Genomic DNA, 20,323 nt, shown 5'->3' with positions numbered 1-20,323 from the left:
GTCATACATGATTTATCCTGAACATATGGTGAATTCGATTTCTTTTATCAAAATCTTCTTGGAACAATATGTCACATATTATTTATCCCGATTTATCTGACTAATGTGGTTGGCAAAATATTGTTTGATCCTGAGTTTTAAGTAACCTATTGCGTACAAAAAAAAAAATCAGGACTGCGGGTTCAACGCCGTAGAAAAAGTATATAATACTTCATTACACTAAAAATATGCATAATATCATGCATTACTAATTTATATTTAAATTAGGAGATAACTAACAAAAGATTCAATGGCAAGGGCAACAGGCAAAAAATTTATGAATTGATTCAAAGTTGATACAGTGTCTGTAGGCACTCGGCAACACAAAAAATGCATTACAAATGAAATCCAGTCCATCTTTGGAAACTGTATGAATCACTTCCTTGAGACACTGCCAATCCAATCCCAGTCCTTCCCCCTTCCCCAATCCCTCTGTAATACAATCTCCATTCATCCACATCTCCGTCCATTTGAACAAGATACGGCATCCCCACGCCTTCGCAATCCCACCCGCCATCGGAAGATTGCTCGAAAACAGGACCCTCTTGCAGCCTCTCCCAATTCTTCAATCCATCCGCAGAAACCGCCATTCCAATGCTCCTTCTATCATTCAAAGCAACACCTTCATAAACCATCAAATACCTACCATCTTTCTTGTTCCTCAAAACACGAGGATTAACTATTCCGCACTCGTCATACGCCCCAACAGCGCCCCCACCCATGATCTTTCCTAGCTTCAACCACCTTATCCCGTCCCTAGACCGCGCAATGCCAACCGCAAAGTGCCCATTTTGAACATCAAATGAGTAATAGTACATTCTAAGATCACCGTTCGAGTGAAAGACAACTTGCGGAGAGGAGATGAACGATGAATCCCACTCACCATCCGAGCCGACGTCGAGCAATGCTCCACTATGATGCTCCCCTTCAATCCTAGCCCAATGCCTCCCATCTTGGCTCATAGCTAATCCAGGTAATGACTTAAGAAGCTGGCCACCAGCAACTTCTTGGTCATCATTGCCAACACCAAATCGCACCCTCTCTGGATTCTTGAAACTAAATGGCATGCAATCGCTCAAAGCTTCAATCTTTTCCGAATTAAAACCTGTGTAATAAAGCCAGTAAACAGCGCTATTGGCCCTCACCTTGCTGCTAGACATTACAGAAACTTCGCAAGGCCTAATGCTATGAGTATCAAATGCCCACCAATCTTCACTACGCTTCATGACCAACCCCACATCGGCATTTGATCGAACAGGTTCCGCGCCTCTCTCCCAGTGAACACCATTACTCGAGACAGCCAATCCAATCGAATCACAACCCGGATTCTCACCACATCTCCCATGATACCACATATACCACCTCTCTTCCTCATCACTCAGGTACCTCTTCACCACAGGAGAACCAATCTCAAGACCGTCCCATGAATTCTTGGACCCCAAATCAAAGACTAAACCCCTCGAGAACGAAAGATTCGACGGAACAGCTTCGCTCGAAGTGGGTACCGCTTGCCTCGGGATTCTTGAATCAGAAGTGGGCTGCTCAGCAGTATAACTTTCATTCGTCGCATTATCTCTGTTGATGTTTGATTTTGCGGAGCAGCAGGCGAGAAATTGGGGTGGATTTTTACACCCAGAACCGAGAAGAATGGAGAAGTGATGATACGTGAATCTAGGTATGGGTCGGACGAGTTTCGTTGCTGAAATGGCTGCGTTAGCGGGTCTGTATAAAGGAAGAGTTACTGCGGCGGCTTCCATTGATGGAGGAGATCTGTGCGAGGAGGACCAATTGAATTTCGACACTTTTTTGTGGACTTGTCTAACTCGGAAGTAATCGTTGGGAATTGGGATATAACCAAGGACCCAATTTTTATTATTTTTTTCCCTTGAGCCGTACGTATTGAATTGAGTTTAGAGATCATAATTTTGCTTCTCTGCATTTTAGAAAAAAACGTTTGAGCTATCTTATTCATAGCAAAATGTTTCTGCACTTTCTATGCCTACATGTTTTTTCTTGAATAAAAGTCGATGCAAAAGATTGAAAATACAACTACGATACATGATATTTAAGCATAAATTGTTTTAAATTTGGTACTAATATATAATTTTTAAGTACTCAATTATGTATGCACGTATTGATATTAATTTCATATTTATCTTTTTTAATTGAACGACATTGCAAAATATTGAAAATATGATATTAATATATGATATGAGAGTATCAATTGTTTTAAATCTTGTACTAATATATGATTATTGAGTATCCAAACATATGTTGCAAATGTTGATATACATAAATTTGCTCAAATTTTGTACTCAAAATTTTATATTTTGTATCAGATCTAAACCAGTTAGTACTCAAATATCATATATTATTATCATATTTTCAATGTTTTGTATTGGTTTTCACTCGTAAAAAAATATGTGGCCTCAGGGAGTGAAAAAACATTTTTGTGTGGATCGGGGAGTTCAATTATATTTTTTTTATGACATGGATTGAATGAAACAATATATTTTAGTTGGGGATATAAATCAAACTTGCCAATCTTTTATCGGACCACACCAGACCGACAAGAAAAAAAGTTTCACGATAAAAATATTATTTATCACTTAATATATTTGTCTCATAAGATATTTATTATCTTTCACATTGTGTCATACCAAGTTCTAACTGAAAAAATCACAATGAATATCGTTCACTTTAATCTTTATGGTTAAAAAGAAAATCTAAGATTTGAGATTATAATTGATTTTATGTGCTAAAATGATGGGTTTCTTTGCACCTAATTATCAAGATTTATGTCACAAAGGGTGTCCAAATTAATGGAGTAGATAAATACTTTATCAGTGGTCAGATGTTCGATTCCTTATACCAATATGTTTTTGAACTAGTCTCTTACACATGGCTTGTCCATTGTGGTTTACATAATTAGCTTAGTTTGTAAGCTATTGCGTTAGTCCAGAAGTTTACCCACCACATACCGAAAAATAATGATTTCGTATTCCCACGTCATGAAAAAAATAAATCATTCTAGCCTCTCTCAATTGTATTTAGTTTGGCCAACAAACGTTAGTTATACTTCCTCCGTCTCAATTATATAATCCTATTTTTTCACACAGATTAAGAAAAATAATTGGAAAAACAAATTTTCACAAACTTTTTATTTTATTCCTATTTAATGTATTCAAAAATGATTGCACAATTTTCAATGTAGAGGTATATTAGTAAAGGAGTATAAAAAAATATTACTAAATATGGTATATGACTATATATTTAGGACAAACAAAAAATAAAATGTAGACTATATAATTGAGACGGAGCGAATATTATATAATAATGATTTGGTTTTGGAGGGGATTTACCGGAAATTTCTCGATATTTTCTTACTCGTTTTTCATCTAGATCATATGCTTGAAAATCATCAAAACCAATACTCTTAAAAATTTTCAGACTTCTTTCTAGTTGAAAAGCATAATTGTTAAGTACTTAAGTATGCTTGATTCACTCGTCTATACTCTCACATTATCAATAGTTGGAATGGTACTAAAGTTGTAAAAAGCATGCTAAGATAAATAAAAAGAAAGAAGACTATGTTCTTGTGCATCAAGAAAGGTAGCGTTAGCTTTTCTATATTAGACAAAAATAATAATGTTTCAGGAATATTTTTAATATTTCGTATCCAAAAAAATATGTTTTCGTGATATTGTATTTGGAGAATGTCGTGTATGTTTGATTTTATATTTCGACAGAGATTAGTTAAAAATATACTATAATAATAATTTTTTTTTTTGAAAACGTAAAGTACAAATTAAACTAAACATAATGATTATATAGAAAAGTATAAAAATGAATTATAAGCATTTTTCATAAGAGATGATATCATAAAAGGCCTTTATTATGTTTGCTTATTTTTGTGGGGAATGGAAATATATTTCTAAAACGTTGTCCAAAATTGCAGTTGTTCTCTGATCAGTTCAAATAGAAGAAATTGAATTTTGAATATATTTTGTATTGAATGATAACCACTCGAGTCATTCAGCTTAAGAAGATAGAAGAACATAATAGTTAGGGGTGAGATCGGGTCGGAACCTGTTCTGTAACTCTCTTATTCAATTCTTGTCCCGAAAAAAAATCTGTTTGGGAGTCGAATATTTGAGATTCCGAACCGAGTAGGGAGAGGATATCCCGACATATTTAATGCTTTGTTCAAAAAAACCCAAAAAAAAATTTACTTTTATTTTTTAAAAAAATACTAATTAGAAACTTTTAGAATGAAAAAAAAAATATTCAACTTAAAATATTTAATATTAAAATATTACAGATAATGCTTTAATGTTTTGTTAATAGATGAACATCTACTGTGGATTTGATAATTATTAATAAAATGTTCAAGATACAAATTATTAGATAAATTTTGTTAAATATGGGCAAATTGCATCTCTTATTCTATATTTTTTCCTAATTAAATAATTATAAATATTAATTAATTATTTTAAAAAAATACACACAAATAAAATGTCTTTCATGATTATACTTGTAGTGACCCAACATGGAATTACCTACTAACTGGCAACTAATAGCATGCATTAAACTTAATACAACAAAATACTTAACAGAGTAAAATGTATTAGAACTCCCAAAACTTAAATAGATTCCCGGACCATACCTTCGTCCGTCGATAGCCCTTTGAAGTCGCTAGTCCCGGATGATTATAACCACTTCTTGGTTATTCCAGAACCTCTATTATAACCGATAGGGCCCTCAAGTGTATAACTCACACTATAGAACTGAAGAAGAAAACTCGGAAATTCGTATTCAAATTATGACTCCGAAGAGCCTTATTTATAGCCAAAAATCCGTCGGAGTTCGGAGCCTCCGAACTGGGTTCGGACCTTCTGAACCTGCATGTACGACACTTGTCAAAAATCGCGGATTAGTCATCTAGCATTGCTGTCTGGGGGAGTTCGGAGCCTTTGAACTGGCTGAGTTCGGAGCCTCCTAAGTGCTGGGTTCGGATCCTCCGAACCCAGGTTCGGATGGTCCGAACTTTGTATTTGAGTTCGGATGGTCCGAACTCATTTCGGTGCCTCCGAACTGTCCGAGACCCCAGGACCCTTCCTACCATTTTCGGACGTTTCGGAGCTGATTTTCCACTTATTTTTACCAAATAAGGACTCCTTAATCATGTTTTGCCACATTTAAAATTATATGCCATATCATAGCATGGAAAGTGAAACTTGACTATCACCCTTATATGCAGCGATCCCTCTGGTAATTTTGAAGTCCAATTATGCTCTGGAATTGGTTAATTACTAACCCTTAATCATGTTTAACATATCATTATCTTAAAATAAAATCTGGGTTACTACAATACTATTACATCGTTCCAACAATAAATAATTATGCAAATTTAAGTCCACAATTAATTGTTATATAGGCTGAAGCCCAATATATTAATAGAATTATTAATAAAGTATATATATTGTTTTTTGAAAAATATTAATAAAATATATTATAATATTATTTCGAGATGTGTCGGAAATCCCATCGAAAAATGTTTTATTCCCGATTTCTGTCTCGATATTAATTGGGACAAGAAAAACCGAAACTTCGGATCGAAAAAATGTCAGGCAGGATTTTTTCGAGACGAGAATGATATAAGATTCGGGAAAGGTCTGGATTTTTGAAAAAATTTGTCATCCCTAATAATAGTCTTCATACTGCCACAAAAGAGTTTTAAGGCATTAAATTAACCAAAATACTTTAGTTTTTCTAGATGAATTCTTTATGAAATAGCATGGTTATTTATGGGGGGAGATGCTTTACTAGAGCTATTAAAGAAGGTTAAGTCCGTCGCGCGCCTGCTATATAGACGGATTGAGTTGACAAATTTTCAACCTATCTAAATAGTGATCCGACCCGTCCCACCCCGTCAAGTGGTGGGTTGCGATCTTGCGGGCCAACCCACCCTAACCCGTCAAATATAACTAAAAATTGACGGATCGGTCCGTTTCGCACGACCAAATATACGGGTTGAGTTGATAATTTCTCAACCCGCCTAAATAATAGACCGGCCAGCCCCGCAGCTAACAAGTTTTGGTGAGTTGCAGATTGGTCCGTCCCGCCAATCCGTTTGAGAGCTCTATGCTTTACACATATATTCAAAGTCTATTCAAAGTCTATGAAGAGATACTCCACTTTTTATTAATAACATTCTGCTTTATGTATACATTTTTTTGTAGTGCGAATGGTAAGACTTTATATCTGTTGAAAATATATATAAATATATATTATTATTTATTGTTGAATGTTGAAGGTTGAAAGTTGAAAATTGAGTTGTAAAATATTGAAAATTAGTGTGTGATGATGTAATTAATGATGTATTAATTTTTTACTAATCTCCAATTGAGATCTATAAATAGGTCTCTCCATTTGTGTAGAAAAACACAATTGTGAAGAGAGAAAAATTTTATAAAGTGTAGAATTTGATAAATTTTGAGTTTTTGAGTTTTTACTTTTTACCGTAAATTTTTACTTTTTCACAACACGTTATCAGCACGATCGCTCGAAGGTTCTCTATATTTTCCGACGCTCCAAAATACAAGAAGAAGTCAAAAATATTCAACAAGTAAGAATTTTTATTTTACTGTTTATATATTTTTTGTGTATATATTAATATATAATATCATGTTATGAAAAAAAATAAGTTTTTTTTCAAAACTTGTTATAAATCCTGGGAGGATGTTAAGACGACATCCCACACTCCCGGTAAGGGATACGACAAGTATAAAAGCCTCTAAGGTTTTTAAACAATAACGTGATATATATTTATTATGTATATATATTAACTATATTAATATATAATTTCATGTTATTATATAAAAGGTTGTCTATGACACTGATCTTATAATAACGTGATATGATATATATTATTGTGTATTTATATACTAACCATATTTGTATAATCTCATGTTATTATATAAAAGGTTGTCTACGATACCGATCTTATAATAATGTGATATGATATACTATACCTGACTTTATACTAACTATATTGGTATAATTTCACAACATTATATAAAAGGCTGTCTACGACACTGACCTTATAATAATGTGATATGATATACATAATTATTTAATTATGATTATCATTATATGCATTACATGATTATCACGAATTTTTATTCAACACATACTCAATTTTTTCTTTACCCCCATCGGTCACAAACGGTAACAAAACGGCTAGTTTTTGCCCTATAAATATGTTCACTCAAACTCATTTTCAATCACACCAAATTCATTCTTTCTCTCAAAATATTTTATCCTCGGTTTTTTCGAAGATGGAGATGATGACATTTATAAGGATATTTTTCATAACGACTATGATCATCATGCTCACGAGTCTTTTACTCACCAGCGATTTTCCAACACATATTTTTTCTCTATTTGTATACGCACTTGTAATTTACGTTCTTCCATTATTTTGTATTGTCATATTTATGGAAATTAACTAATAAAATGCATTGTTATTTTCTAGTACCACCATGTCGAACTTGGCGAAACTCGAATTCATTGCACTTGATATAACCGGAAAGAATTATATGCCATGGACCCTCGATGTAGAAATGCATCTCGAGTCATTGGGTCTTAACGAAACTATCAAAGAAAATAACATATCATCCTCACAAGATAAAGCAAAAGCGATGATATTTACGCAGACATCTTGATGAGGGGTTGAAATGTGAATATTTGACCGAAAAAGACCCAATGATTTTGTGGAAAGGGTTAAAAGAACGTTTTGAGCATATACGGGAAGTTATACTTCCGACCGCACGAGATGAATGGAATACTTTAAGATTCCAAGATTTTAAAAAGGTGAGTGATTATAATTCTGCGATGTATCGAATTGTCTCACAGCTGAAATTTTGTGGGCATAATATTACTGAGATGGAAATGCTTGAAAAGACATTTTTCACATTCCACGCATCAAATATAACTCTACAACAGCAATATAGAGTGCGTGGATTTTCAAGATACTCAGAACTCATCGCATGTTTACTCGTGGCGGAAAAGAATAATGAATTGCTCATGAGAAATCATCAGTCCAGACCTACTGGTTCAACGGCATTTCCTGAAGCAAATGTCGTAAGTAAAAATGAAAACCAAAATCAAAGATATAGACAAGATTTTGGTCGAGGTCGTGGACGAGGACGTGGGCGTGGACGTGGGCGTAAAAATGATCGCGGTCGTGGTCGAGGCCGTGGATTTGAAAATAAAAGAGATAGTTATTTCAATAACTCATCTCAAAGGAACGTCACGAACCACCCACAAAAGAGGCAGCATGATAATACGGGTGAAAATGAAAATCATCCAAAAAGAACTGAGAGTGTTTGTTATAGATGTGGCACTCCAGGACATTGGTCAAGAACTTGTCGAGCCCCTTAGCATCTGTGTAAGCTCTATAAAGATTCAATAAAGGGGAAAGAAAAAGAGACCAATTTTACTGAAAACATTGACCATGCAAGTGGTTCAATGAATTTAGATGCTGCCTACTTTTTGAATGATTTCGAAGATATTGATTAAATGTACTGGTGGGAAAAGAATGTAACAATGTAATTTTTATATTGTAAAACATATTATATTTTGCATGTATTGTTTTATTCTGCAATTAAATTGTAACATATTATAATTTGCATGTATCTTTCTTAATTCATTTTATTGCATATTGTTTTTGAAGATCATTATGGAAAATGCTATGATCAAAGATGGAAATAATGCACTGGAAGTTTGCATACCAGATAGTGGTACAACGCACACTATCCTCAGAAATGAAAAATATTTCTTGGAATTAAAACCAACAAAAACAATGGTGAATACAATATAAGGTCCTGTAGACTTGATTGAAGGATGTGGCAAAGCACAATTTTTGTTACCTAATGGTACAAAATTTTTGATAAATAGTGCTTTATATTCACCACGATCACAAAGAAATTTGTTGAGTTTTAATGATATATATTCTCATGGTTATGATACGGAAACAATAACCGAAGGAAATGAGAAATATATGTGTCTTACTACATATAAATCAGGAAAGAAATATGTAGTTGAGAAATTATCAATGCTCCCTACTGGATTGCATTATACACATATAAGTCCAATCGAATCAAATATGGTTATTGGAAATTCTTCAATACTAACAAATTGGCATGATCGATTGGGACATCCTGGTTCAATAATGATGCGAAGGATTATAGAAAATACAAGTGGTCATCCACTGAAAGACCAGAAGATCTTTCAGAATAATAAGTTTCAGTGTAAGGCATGTTCTCTGGGAAAACTTATTATAAGACCATCACCAGCTAAAATCCAAAAGGAATCACCCATATTTCTTGAACGTATTCAAGGTGATATTTGTGGGCCAATTCATCCACCATGTGGACCATTTCGATACTTTATGGTATTGATCGATGCCTCTAGCAGATGGTCACATGTATGTTTATTGTCCACTCGGAATGTGGCATTTGCAAAATTGATGGCTCAAATAATAAAATTGCGGAATCAATTTCCCGAATATACGATCAAGAAAATAAGACTTGATAATGCTGGAGAATTTACTTCCCAGACTTTTAACGACTATTGTATGTCGATGGGAATTACTGTTGAACATCCTGTAGCTCATGTTCATACACAAAATGGATTAGCTGAATCATTGATTAAACGTCTGCAGTTGATTGCTAGACCAATGATTATGAGAACGAAACTCCCTATTTCTATATGGGGACATGCAATTTTACATGCTGCTGCATTGATTCGCATCAGGCCAAGTGCATATCATAAACACTCCCCATTGCAGCTTGTATTTGGCAAAGAACCAGATATTTCTCATTTGAGAATTTTTGGATGTATGGTGTATGTGCCTATTGCACCACCTCAAAGAACAAAAATGGGACCTCAAAGAAAGAATGGTATTTATATCGGCTATGATAGTCCATCAATCATTAGATATCTTGAGGCTCAGACAGGCGATGTGTTTACAGCACGGTTTGCTGATTGTCATTTTGATGAAAATAACTTCCCAATGTTAGGGGGAGAAAAGAAACACATCGAAAAAGAAATCACATGGTATGTACCATCATTATTACATTTGGATCCTAGAACTAAACAATGTGATAAAGATGTACAGCAAATTGTGCATTTGCAAAGAATAGCAAATCAAATGCCAGATGCATTTGCAGACACAAAAGGGGTAACAAAATCATATATACCTGCTGTAAATGCCCCTGCTCGAGTTGAAATTCCAAAGAAACAAAATGAAGACATTCATGATGTCATAAAACGCCTGAAGCGTGGAAGGCCAATCGGTTCAAAGGATAAAAATCCTCGGAAAAGAAAATACATAGAGAAAAATGATGATCAGAAAATAGAAAATGGTGTTCCAGAAGAAACACACGATGATGAAAATATTTTGTCAGAACCACAAACTGACGAGAATCATGAAATCTCTATCAATTATATTAATACTGGAAAAATATGGAACCGAAAGAATGTACAAGATATTGATGAGATATTTTCGTACAATGTGGCATGTGACATCGTAAATGAAGATAATGAACCAAAATCTTTTGGTGAATGCAAAACTCGAAAGGATTGGTCAAAATGGAAAGATGCCATCCAGGTTGAATTAAATTCGCTAAATAAACGTAGTGTTTTTGGACCTATAGTCCTTACACCTAAAGGTGTTAAACCTGTTGGGTACAAATGGGTTTTTATTCGAAAGAGAAATGAGAAAAATGAAATAGTGAGATATAAAGCTCGACTTGTTGCACAAGGTTTTTCTCAAAGACCTGGAATTGATTATGAAGAAACATATTCTCCTGTTATGGATGCAATTACGTTTCGGTATTTGATCAGTTTAGCAGTGTCTGAAAACTTGGACATGCGTCTAATGGATGTTGTTACAGCTTATTTATACGGATCACTTGATAGTGATATATACATGAAAATCCCTGAAGGATTTAAGATGCTAGAAGCACAAAGTTCAGAACCCAGAGAATTTTATTCTGTGAAATTACAAAGATCATTGTATGGATTAAAGCAATCCGGCCGAATGTGGTATAATCGGCTAAGTGAACACTTGATGAAAAAGGGATATGTAAATGATCCAATATGCCCTTGTGTTTTCATCAAGAAAACAACATCGGGATGCGTGATTATTGCTGTATATGTTGATGATTTAAACATCATTGGAACGAATAAAGAAATTCAAGAAGTGATGTTATACTTGAAGGAAGAATTTGAAATGAAAGACCTTGGAAAAACCAAGTATTGTCTTGGTTTACAAATTGAACAAAAAGAATGTGGAATTTTTGTTCACCAGTCTAATTATACAGAGAAGGTCCTTAAACGTTTCAATATGGATCAATCAAATCCTTTAAGTACTCCAATGGTTGTCAGATCATTGAATATAGAAAAGGATCCATTTCGTCCATGTGAAGATGATGAAGTTGTTCTTGGTCCTGAAGTACCATATCTAAGTGCCATTGGTGCCCTTATGTATCTTGCAAATTGCACTAGACCAGACATATCTTTTGCAGTAAATTTATTGGCAAGATTCAGTTCATGTCCAACGAAGAGGCACTGGAACGGAATTAAACATATATTCCGTTATTTACGAGGAACGACGGATTTGGGACTTTTGTATCCAAAAGATACAAATCAGAGAATAATTGGTTATGCTGATGCTGGATACTTATCTGATCCACATAAGGCACGTTCCCAAACCGGATATGTATTTACTCGTGGAGGCACTGCAATCTCTTGGCGATCACAGAAACAAACACTTGTTACAACTTCATCAAATCATGCCGAGATTATTGCACTACATGAAGCAAGCCGTGAATGTGTCTGGCTTAAATCAATGACTCGGCATATCCAAACTTCTTGCGGATTATCAGTGGACAAGAATCCAATCACACTGTATGAAGATAATGCCGCATGTGTTGCCCAAATGAAAGAAGGATACATCAAAAGTGACAGAACTAAACATATTCCTCCTAAATTCTTTGCATACACTCAAGAGCTGGAGAAGAATAAAGATATTGATATCTGTTACATTCAATCAAGTGAGAACTCATCCGATCTCTTCACAAAGACACTTCCCACGGCGATATTCAGAAAACACATTTATAATATTGGGATGCGCAATCTACGAAATATGTGAAGAATCATTCATGTTGACATCAGGGGGAGTTTACGTGGCTGCACTCTTTTTTCCTTACTATGGTTTTTGTCCCAATGGGTTTTTCCTAGTAAGGTTTTTAACGAGGCAGTATACAACACGTAATAGAGATAGTCATTCTATCATGATCATCATCACAAGGGGGAGTGTTGAAAATATATATAAATATATATTATTATTTATTGTTGAATGTTGAAGGTTGAAAGTTGAAAATTGAGTTGTAAAATATTGAAAATTAGTGTGTGATGATGTAATTAATGATGTATTAATTTTTGACTAATCTCCAATTGAGATCTATAAATAGGTCTCTCCATTTGTGTAGAAAAACACAATTGTGAAGAGAGAAAAATTTTATAAAGTGTAGAATTTGATAAATTTTGAGTTTTTGAGTTTTTACTTTTTACCGTAAATTTTTACTTTTTCACAACAATATCATTATTTTATTTAATGTTTAACTCGAATTCTACGATAATTGAAGTTAAAAATAATCATGCTATCAATATTTTTAAATTTATCATTTACATATTATAAATTTTGTATTACCTTATCACACTAACTAAATAGTATCAACATGGAGAATAATTAACAAAAATAGTATAAATAACATTTTCAGACTAAAATCTAAATCAGTCATGATCACCATAAATACGTATTTACTCGAGAGTATCATATACTTAGATACTTTAATTTCGGATACTAGTCGAATCTCGTCGAGAGGTTAATTTTTGCCTTTTTTTTTTTTTGCCTTCTGTTTTGAAGAGAGATTTATCAATTCTTATAATCGAATTTTGAACTCAAAACTTCGTCCTAAATTTAAAAATCGTCCTAAATTTAGAATCTTCTTGCCAGATGACTAAACCAAACCAAACCAAATTCAATAAAATTAATTTTATCCTTAAAAAAAATGCGTTGCAAAATATTTACATCTGGGGAAAAAAGAGCATTAAAAAACTATTAAAATTGGAGAGAGGGGTTTAGGAAGAGAGGTTTAAGAGCAGCCATGGGAGACCTTTTGTCCAAGCCATCCCCATCAAACCCTAGCTCCGACATCGCAACCTCCGCCATGTCTTCCCCGAATCCCCCACAAAACCATCAACCCGAAGCCCAAGCAGAACCCGCCCAGCAACCCAAAAATCCAGAGCCCGAGAACCCAGTTCCGGAATCATCGGATCGACCAGCGGACACGAACCCCGAAGAAATTCAAGAAAATCCAGTGGAAGGGACCGGTGATGGGGAAGGAGAGGAAGAGGAAGATGAAGGAGAGTGTGGGTTTTGTTTGTTCATGAAAGGGGGTGGGTGCAAAGACACGTTTGTTGATTGGGAGAAGTGCGTGGAGGAAGGCGAGAAGAACGGGGAGGATATTGTGGAGAAGTGTTTTCAGGCCACTGCTGCTTTGAGGAAGTGTATGGATGCTCATTCTGATTACTATGCTCCATTGTTGGAAGCTGAGAAAGCTGCGCAGGAGGAGGCGGAGAAGCAATTGGAGGAAGGGAAGGAGGAAGTTTCGGATGGTCCTGAGAAAAAACAAGAGTCTTGACATGGGAAGGTTTCTGAAATTTGAGCATGTTATTTTTTGGTATGATTTATTATTGATGGAAACTCTGCGGGGCAGAGGAGATTTTTTCTCGAGGTATTTAGCAATTAACAGGGTATACATGAGATTTTTAGATACAAATAGTATGTTTTGAATAAATGTATTGGATATCAATTGCCAGTTCTTTCAATCCATGGTGGTGATCTGACCTTGAGAAGATGTTAACTTAGTTTAGGAAATGTGTTTCTGCATATCCTTTTTATCTTGTGCCTGTGCTACCTATCTTCGTTTGGCGATGCTGATTATATTCTGTGAATTGAAATTATGAGATGTTCGATGCTAGGTAGCAAATTCGAGATCACCGATCTCCTATGAAAATAGATCAAGAAGATGGAAGAAGATAGAATTGAAGCAAGAAAAGAAATATCTTTATTCAACAGAGATAGAGTTTGAATTACAAGAAAATATGCATAACCGTTATCTTCTCTCTATTTTCCTTATTTGTTCTAGTGGTTAGTGGCTACAATTCCTAGTAACTAATTCACATAACTACCAACTCCTATTTGTGCGCTTTCCTCATTTTTTGTATCAATACCCATCCGTCAAGAAACATCTTGAGGTGTAAAGCTTTGCTCTGAAAGCCAGCAAGAAGAATGGTGGTCAAGAGAAAGAGATTCAGAATTAGTCCAGCCTGATTCCTTTACCTGCACAAATAGAGGTAAATGAGTCCAGCCTAGTTCCTTGGATGTGCGGGCATGGAAGCAAAACTCCTTGCCCTAATTTCCTTCTCAAAGATATACCTCAATCCCATAGCTATGATAAGGGTAACCGGACTGGGTCTTTTTTTTCTTCTCCCAATTTTATTGTTGGGCCCACCACGAAAATAGACCACGAAGGTGTTGAGATGAAAATTCCCCATCCGTATCAGAAACCACACTCTGCCATGGCTTTTCCAATCAATGTCAGCTGCAAGCCTGCAACCAAGCTGAATTTGAGAGTCCGTTCACTATACCAATGCAAGCATTCTTCTATTGAGGACTTCCCAATTTATATATTGAAATTTCTTTTCAGTTTCCCAAACCCAATAGAATTTCAGTACCTTCATACAAATATGCAGAATTCGAGAGTTGGCGATGATCTGAATCGATTGTTCAGCCCCATATTTCCACCCGCCTTCAAGCTCAACCACATAATCAACTTACTTGAGGCTGTGGACCGGTTCTGATTAGTTGACAAAGTCCTTCCTCTCGATCGACTGACTCCAAAGCGCCTCCAATTCCCTTTTGTTAGTTTCTTCATCGTCTTTGTTGTGCATCTCCTCTTGGTTGGATGTTATGGAATGAGCATTTAAGCTCCGCTCCCTGCAGCTAGCTTGGCTTGCAGTTGGAAGTATTCTTCCAACATTGCCTTCTCTCCTGCACCATTTGTTTCACTATTGCCCTGTGTTCTTTGAAAGATGTGATTTCTTCTTGAAGTAATGTAATGTTTGAGAGAATTTCTTCGAATTTTTTTAACTGCATTCCGTTCGCCATGAAATTTATTCAACCAGAGCACCAAACGTTTGGTAGTGAATTCAAGATCGCTAATCTCCTCAGAAAATAGAGCAAGGAGAAGGAAGAAGATCGAATCTCCTCAGAAAATAGAGCAAGAAGAAGGAAGAAGGAAGAAGATAGAATTGATGCAAGAACAGGAAGAACCTTATTCAACAAGAGTAAAATTTGAATTACAAGAATTCGGATAATCCTTCTCTTCTCTCTATTTTCCCTCATTCAGGCTAATTGCTACAACTTCTAGCAACTAACTCACACAACTGACCAACTACTATTTGTGCTCTTTCCTCCTCGTTGTATCACTCTATCTAATGGGAAACGAGGGATGAATTAGACGTTGGCATTTGACTTGTACTTGTAATTGTGATTAGCCATGATGTGTTTATTGTATGTTAGTGAAGACAAACAAAATGCTTGCAAGTCAGTGGTGGCTTAACGTGTTTTGAATTAATGTGCTACATTGAAATTGTATTTAGCCCTGATGTTGTGTTGATTGGATGTTACTGAGGATAAACCAAATGCTAGCAACTCTGTGGTGGCTTAAAGGGGTTCTTTTGAATTACCGTGCCATGTTATGAAATACACGAAGAAAACAATCTATTTGATTTATTTGAGCCCGGATCTCTGCCTAGAGTTACCTACATGGCTACTGAATTAAAGACCCCATTTGCTACATTTTGCGGTCATATTCTTGCTGATTGGATAATGATGGTTGTTCAAAAACTTCAAATGAACGAAGGGCAGTTGAAGCTTCACTCTTATATCATTTTTCATATCGATTTTTGTGAAGTTAGAATGGATGCGATGTAGTTGCTTGCAGATCCCATTTTGCAGATTCTCACTTGCAGGTTTGGGATCTATACATCAGGGCACAATTTGGCTTGCATGATAGGATTAAAAAAAAGATTTTATGTATGATATTAAATTGAAAGATTTGAACAACACGACTATTTTTAATTCTCGAGCAAAATAAAATAAGGGTATTCATGTTACAGTACTTCACTTTAATGGAGAGATTGGAAGTGTTTGTAAGACTGCTAATGGCCACCATAGCGAGTCGGATTCACTATGAAAAATGTCGCCTACACGCCTTATTCACACTGCTCAAAGTGTGCCAGTGATCTAATTAAAACACTTACAATATGAATCGGCCATCACATTATATCGTCTACACTTGTAACTTCAGAGAGGAGTTTGTTATAATTGAGTTCGAATCCATTATCTATCTCATATGTCTGGCTGCTCGATATTGGATATTCTGTAGTATTAACATTGACTATCCATTTCAGGCTTTAAACACCCTTCTGATTCTATATGCATAAAACTCCAAAGGCCACTTCTGAGATTTCACAATATTTATTTTATTATATTCAGTCAAACCTCATACTTAGACATTAAGACCAGGAAGCTGCCTATATATATAAAAGCCACCATATGGTAATATGGTACGACTTCTACTGCTATAAATATTACACAACACACATATTTTCTATATTCTTTCGAGCCTTCTGCAACAGCAATGGCATCCCCTCAGCAGCTTGAAGTCGATCTTGAGCTGAAATGCAACATAGAAAAGGTGTGGGACTGTATGAAAAACGCCACCACGGTTTTGCCCGAGGCTTTCCCGCATAAATTCGACAGCTTTGAGGTGCTTGAAGGCGACGGTATACATGCCGGCACAGTCTATAATGTCAAGTTCAAACCAGGTATGTATGTGTTCTTGATTGTCATTAACAACCTCGAAACGCTGGGCTCCGGTTTCGTCGATTCGACTGAGTTTTTTCCTGTTTGTGCAGGGCATCCTATTTCATCCTCCAAGGACAAGGTTGAACTGGTGGATGAAGAGAAGAAGATATACGTGAAGAGAATCGTCGATGGCGATTTCATGAAGTTTTTCAATGAATTCAAGATCAAGATTGTTCTATCTCCCAAGGGTGATCATGTGACTTCATTGAAATGGGGATGTGAATTTGTTAAGGCAAGTGAAGATGTGCCCATAAAGGCAGATAATATCATGGCTGATGCTGTCAATACTATTCAAGTTTTGGAGGCTTATATTCTTAAAAAGGAATGATAATTTACGATAATTCGAAATAATAGACATGTATGAAACATTTGTCGAAAAATAGACATTGAGACCAAAAAAAAAAAAAAAAAAAAACACGTGGTGTAATGTGTTGCATTACGCGTAAAGATGAAATAAGGTATGTGTTTGTACAGTCTATTCTTAATTGCAATGTAATTCGATTAGTTTGGTACACAGTACACAATATTAATAATCTTTGTATAACTTATTTCATATAATCTCGTATTCTTCTCGTCATATTATTTATTATCTATTAATAATTTATCTTACATCAATCAAATCATTGAATTTAAATTACTATATTACCCCTATAAATAATATTATTTTATATTTTATTTAATGTTAAAAGGACAAAAAAATCATTTAACATTTTTATATAAAATTTAATCAATCAAATCAAATAAACTATAATCCATCAATCAAATCAAATAATACAATTTTGTCTTTTTAACAATAAATAAAATATAAATAATATTATTTATAAGAGGTAATATAATAATTTAAATTCAATGATTTGAATGATGTAAAGTAAATAATTAATGATTTGATTGATATAAAATAAATAATTAATAGATGGATAAATAATATGACGAAAAGAAAGCGAGATTGAACAAGATAAGTTATACCGATATTAGTAATATGTTTAAACAATAGATGTATAAATAATATTTATTTTTAAGTATTGTAAACAATGTTTAAATAATAATATAATATTTATTTTATTGTTTTATAATAATTAAATATTCAACCATAAAAGTTAAACTATAATAATTCAATTAAATTTAAGAAATTTATTTTTAATCTTTATTTTTTTTATTAATTATAAATAATTAAATAATGGTTTGGTTTAATTATTTATTACTAATATAATAGTCTAATACAAATGCAAATAATTAATTCAACCATACAATTTGTAATTTTCGTGAATTAATTCTTATTATATATAATTTAATTGATATATAGTAATTTAATTGATATATAGTAATTAAATTATAAAATTAAATATTATTTGCAAAAAAATATTAAATAGTGGATAAGAAATAATATAGGTAAAATAAAAGGAATATATTTTTTAGTCCCACTTAATACATGTACATTGTTAATTTGTAAATATAAAATATGAAGGCATTCTATGGTTCTAAATTGCATATTTTTCCCAATAGTAATGTACAAGTGTAGTAGTTTTAAAAATAAGCTATGGTTGAAAAATTTATAACAATAAATGAACAAGTAGCACAATCATGTGGTCACGGCTCTACACGTGAGATATGTCGATTCGGTCTATGCGTGCAGTGGAAAATAATTTTAACATAAAAAATAATATTTTTTTATGGGTCATGTTAGTTCGGCTAGACATTTTACAAAATTAATATGTAAGACGGTCTCACATGATTTTTTGTATAAAATAATAACTCAATTTCATTTTCAAATCACATTATTATGGTTTGTTACTTGACTATTTTCTATAAGTATATCCAATGGTAAATATATAATTGAGTTGTTTTTGTTTAACATCATTAAGTACGTACTTATTATGTTCTTTAAAAATCTTATCACATGATATTTATTAATCAAATATAAAGGAAGTGTTGTGAAAAAGTAAAAATTTATGGTAAAAAGTAAAAACTCCAAAACTCAAAATATATCAAAATCTACACTTTATAATATTTTTCTCTCAACTCAATTGTGTTTTTCTACACAAATGGAGAGACGTATTTATAGATCTCATTTGGAGATTAGTCCAAATATTAAAACATCATCATCTACATCATCACACACTAATTTTCAACATTTTACAACTCAATATTCAACATTCAACTTTAAATAATAATAATAATAATAACATATTTTCAACACTCCCCCTTGTGATAATGATCGTGATATGATGATTGTCTTCATTACGTGTTTTATACTGCCTCGTTAAAAACCTTACTAGAAAAAATCCAGTGGGATAAAAATCATAGCAAGAAAAAAAGAGTGCAGCCACGTAAACTCCCTCTCATATAAAAATGAGTGATTATTCACATATTTCGCAGATTGCGCATCTCAATGTTGTATATATGCTTTCTGAATATCGTCGTGGGAAGTGCCTTTGTGAAGAGATCTGATGAGTTCTCACTTGATTGAATATAACAAATATCAATATCTTTATTCTTCTCAAGCTCTTGAGTGTAGGCAAAGAACTTTGAGGGTATATGTTTGGTTCTGTCATTTTTTATTTATCCTTATTTCATTTGAGCAATACATGCAGCATTATCTTCATACAACGTGTGACGCCCGGGGCTGAAGAGGCAGGGAGTGATTGCCGGTGCCAAGAGGTTGCACGGACAATGAGCGGCTCCTGCTAGGCTTCTAGGCGGAGGGAGACATGAATGAACTGATCCCGTGCCGGAATGAGAGGGATTCTGAGACTGTGTAGGTATGGGACTACATGGTTGAGGAGGGCTTAAAAAATTTCATATGTATTATTCATATCAAGAAGGTGCATCTTCTTTTCGGAAGCTCATCACATAAGAACTCCAAAGTTAAGCGTGCTTGACTTGGGGCAATTATAGGATGGGTGACCCCCTGGAAAGTTTTCCAGGGTGCGTGTGAGTGAGGACATAAGCACGCTGGAAAGACCTGTCTTGATACAGTGGGGCGTTACACAACGTCACAAGATTCTTGTCTACTGATAATCCACAAGAAGTTTGGATATGTTGTGTCATTGATTTTAGCCAAACACATTCACGGCTTGCTTCATGTAGCGCAATAATCTCAGCGTGATTTGATGAAGTTGTTACGAGTGTTTGATTCGGTGAACGCCAAGAAATTGTGGTGCCTCCACGAGTAAATACATATCCGGTTTGGGAACGTGCCTTATGTGGATCAGATAA

The 20,323-nt window shown here is 34.3% G+C and overlaps 3 protein-coding genes across 3 annotated transcripts; 2 read left to right on the top strand and 1 right to left on the bottom strand.

Annotated features, from left to right (window-relative positions):
- Nucleotides 1-226: 226 nt before the first annotated feature.
- LOC140883928 (uncharacterized) lies at nucleotides 227-1,884 on the bottom strand. Its single transcript, XM_073290552.1, has one exon. The coding sequence runs from the start codon at nucleotides 1,794-1,796 to the stop codon at nucleotides 375-377; it is 1,422 nt and encodes a 473-aa protein (XP_073146653.1). The 5' UTR covers nucleotides 1,797-1,884; the 3' UTR covers nucleotides 227-374.
- Nucleotides 1,885-13,216: 11,332 nt separating this feature from the next.
- Nucleotides 13,217-15,230, top strand: LOC140882741 (uncharacterized). The gene has a single exon (XM_073288921.1). The coding sequence runs from the start codon at nucleotides 13,278-13,280 to the stop codon at nucleotides 13,812-13,814; it is 537 nt and encodes a 178-aa protein (XP_073145022.1). The 5' UTR covers nucleotides 13,217-13,277; the 3' UTR covers nucleotides 13,815-15,230.
- Nucleotides 15,231-15,430: 200 nt separating this feature from the next.
- On the top strand, nucleotides 15,431-17,635 carry LOC140882742 (MLP-like protein 423). Its single transcript, XM_073288922.1, has 2 exons — nucleotides 15,431-17,067; nucleotides 17,158-17,635. The coding sequence occupies exons 1-2, from the start codon at nucleotides 16,881-16,883 to the stop codon at nucleotides 17,433-17,435; spliced, it is 465 nt and encodes a 154-aa protein (XP_073145023.1). The 5' UTR covers nucleotides 15,431-16,880; the 3' UTR covers nucleotides 17,436-17,635.
- Nucleotides 17,636-20,323: the final 2,688 nt, after the last annotated feature.

Source organism: Henckelia pumila, chromosome 2, assembly GCF_033568475.1.
Source record: "Henckelia pumila isolate YLH828 chromosome 2, ASM3356847v2, whole genome shotgun sequence".
NCBI classification, from domain to species: Eukaryota; Viridiplantae; Streptophyta; class Magnoliopsida; order Lamiales; family Gesneriaceae; genus Henckelia; species Henckelia pumila.
This window is presented reverse-complemented; position numbering and strand designations above follow the sequence as displayed.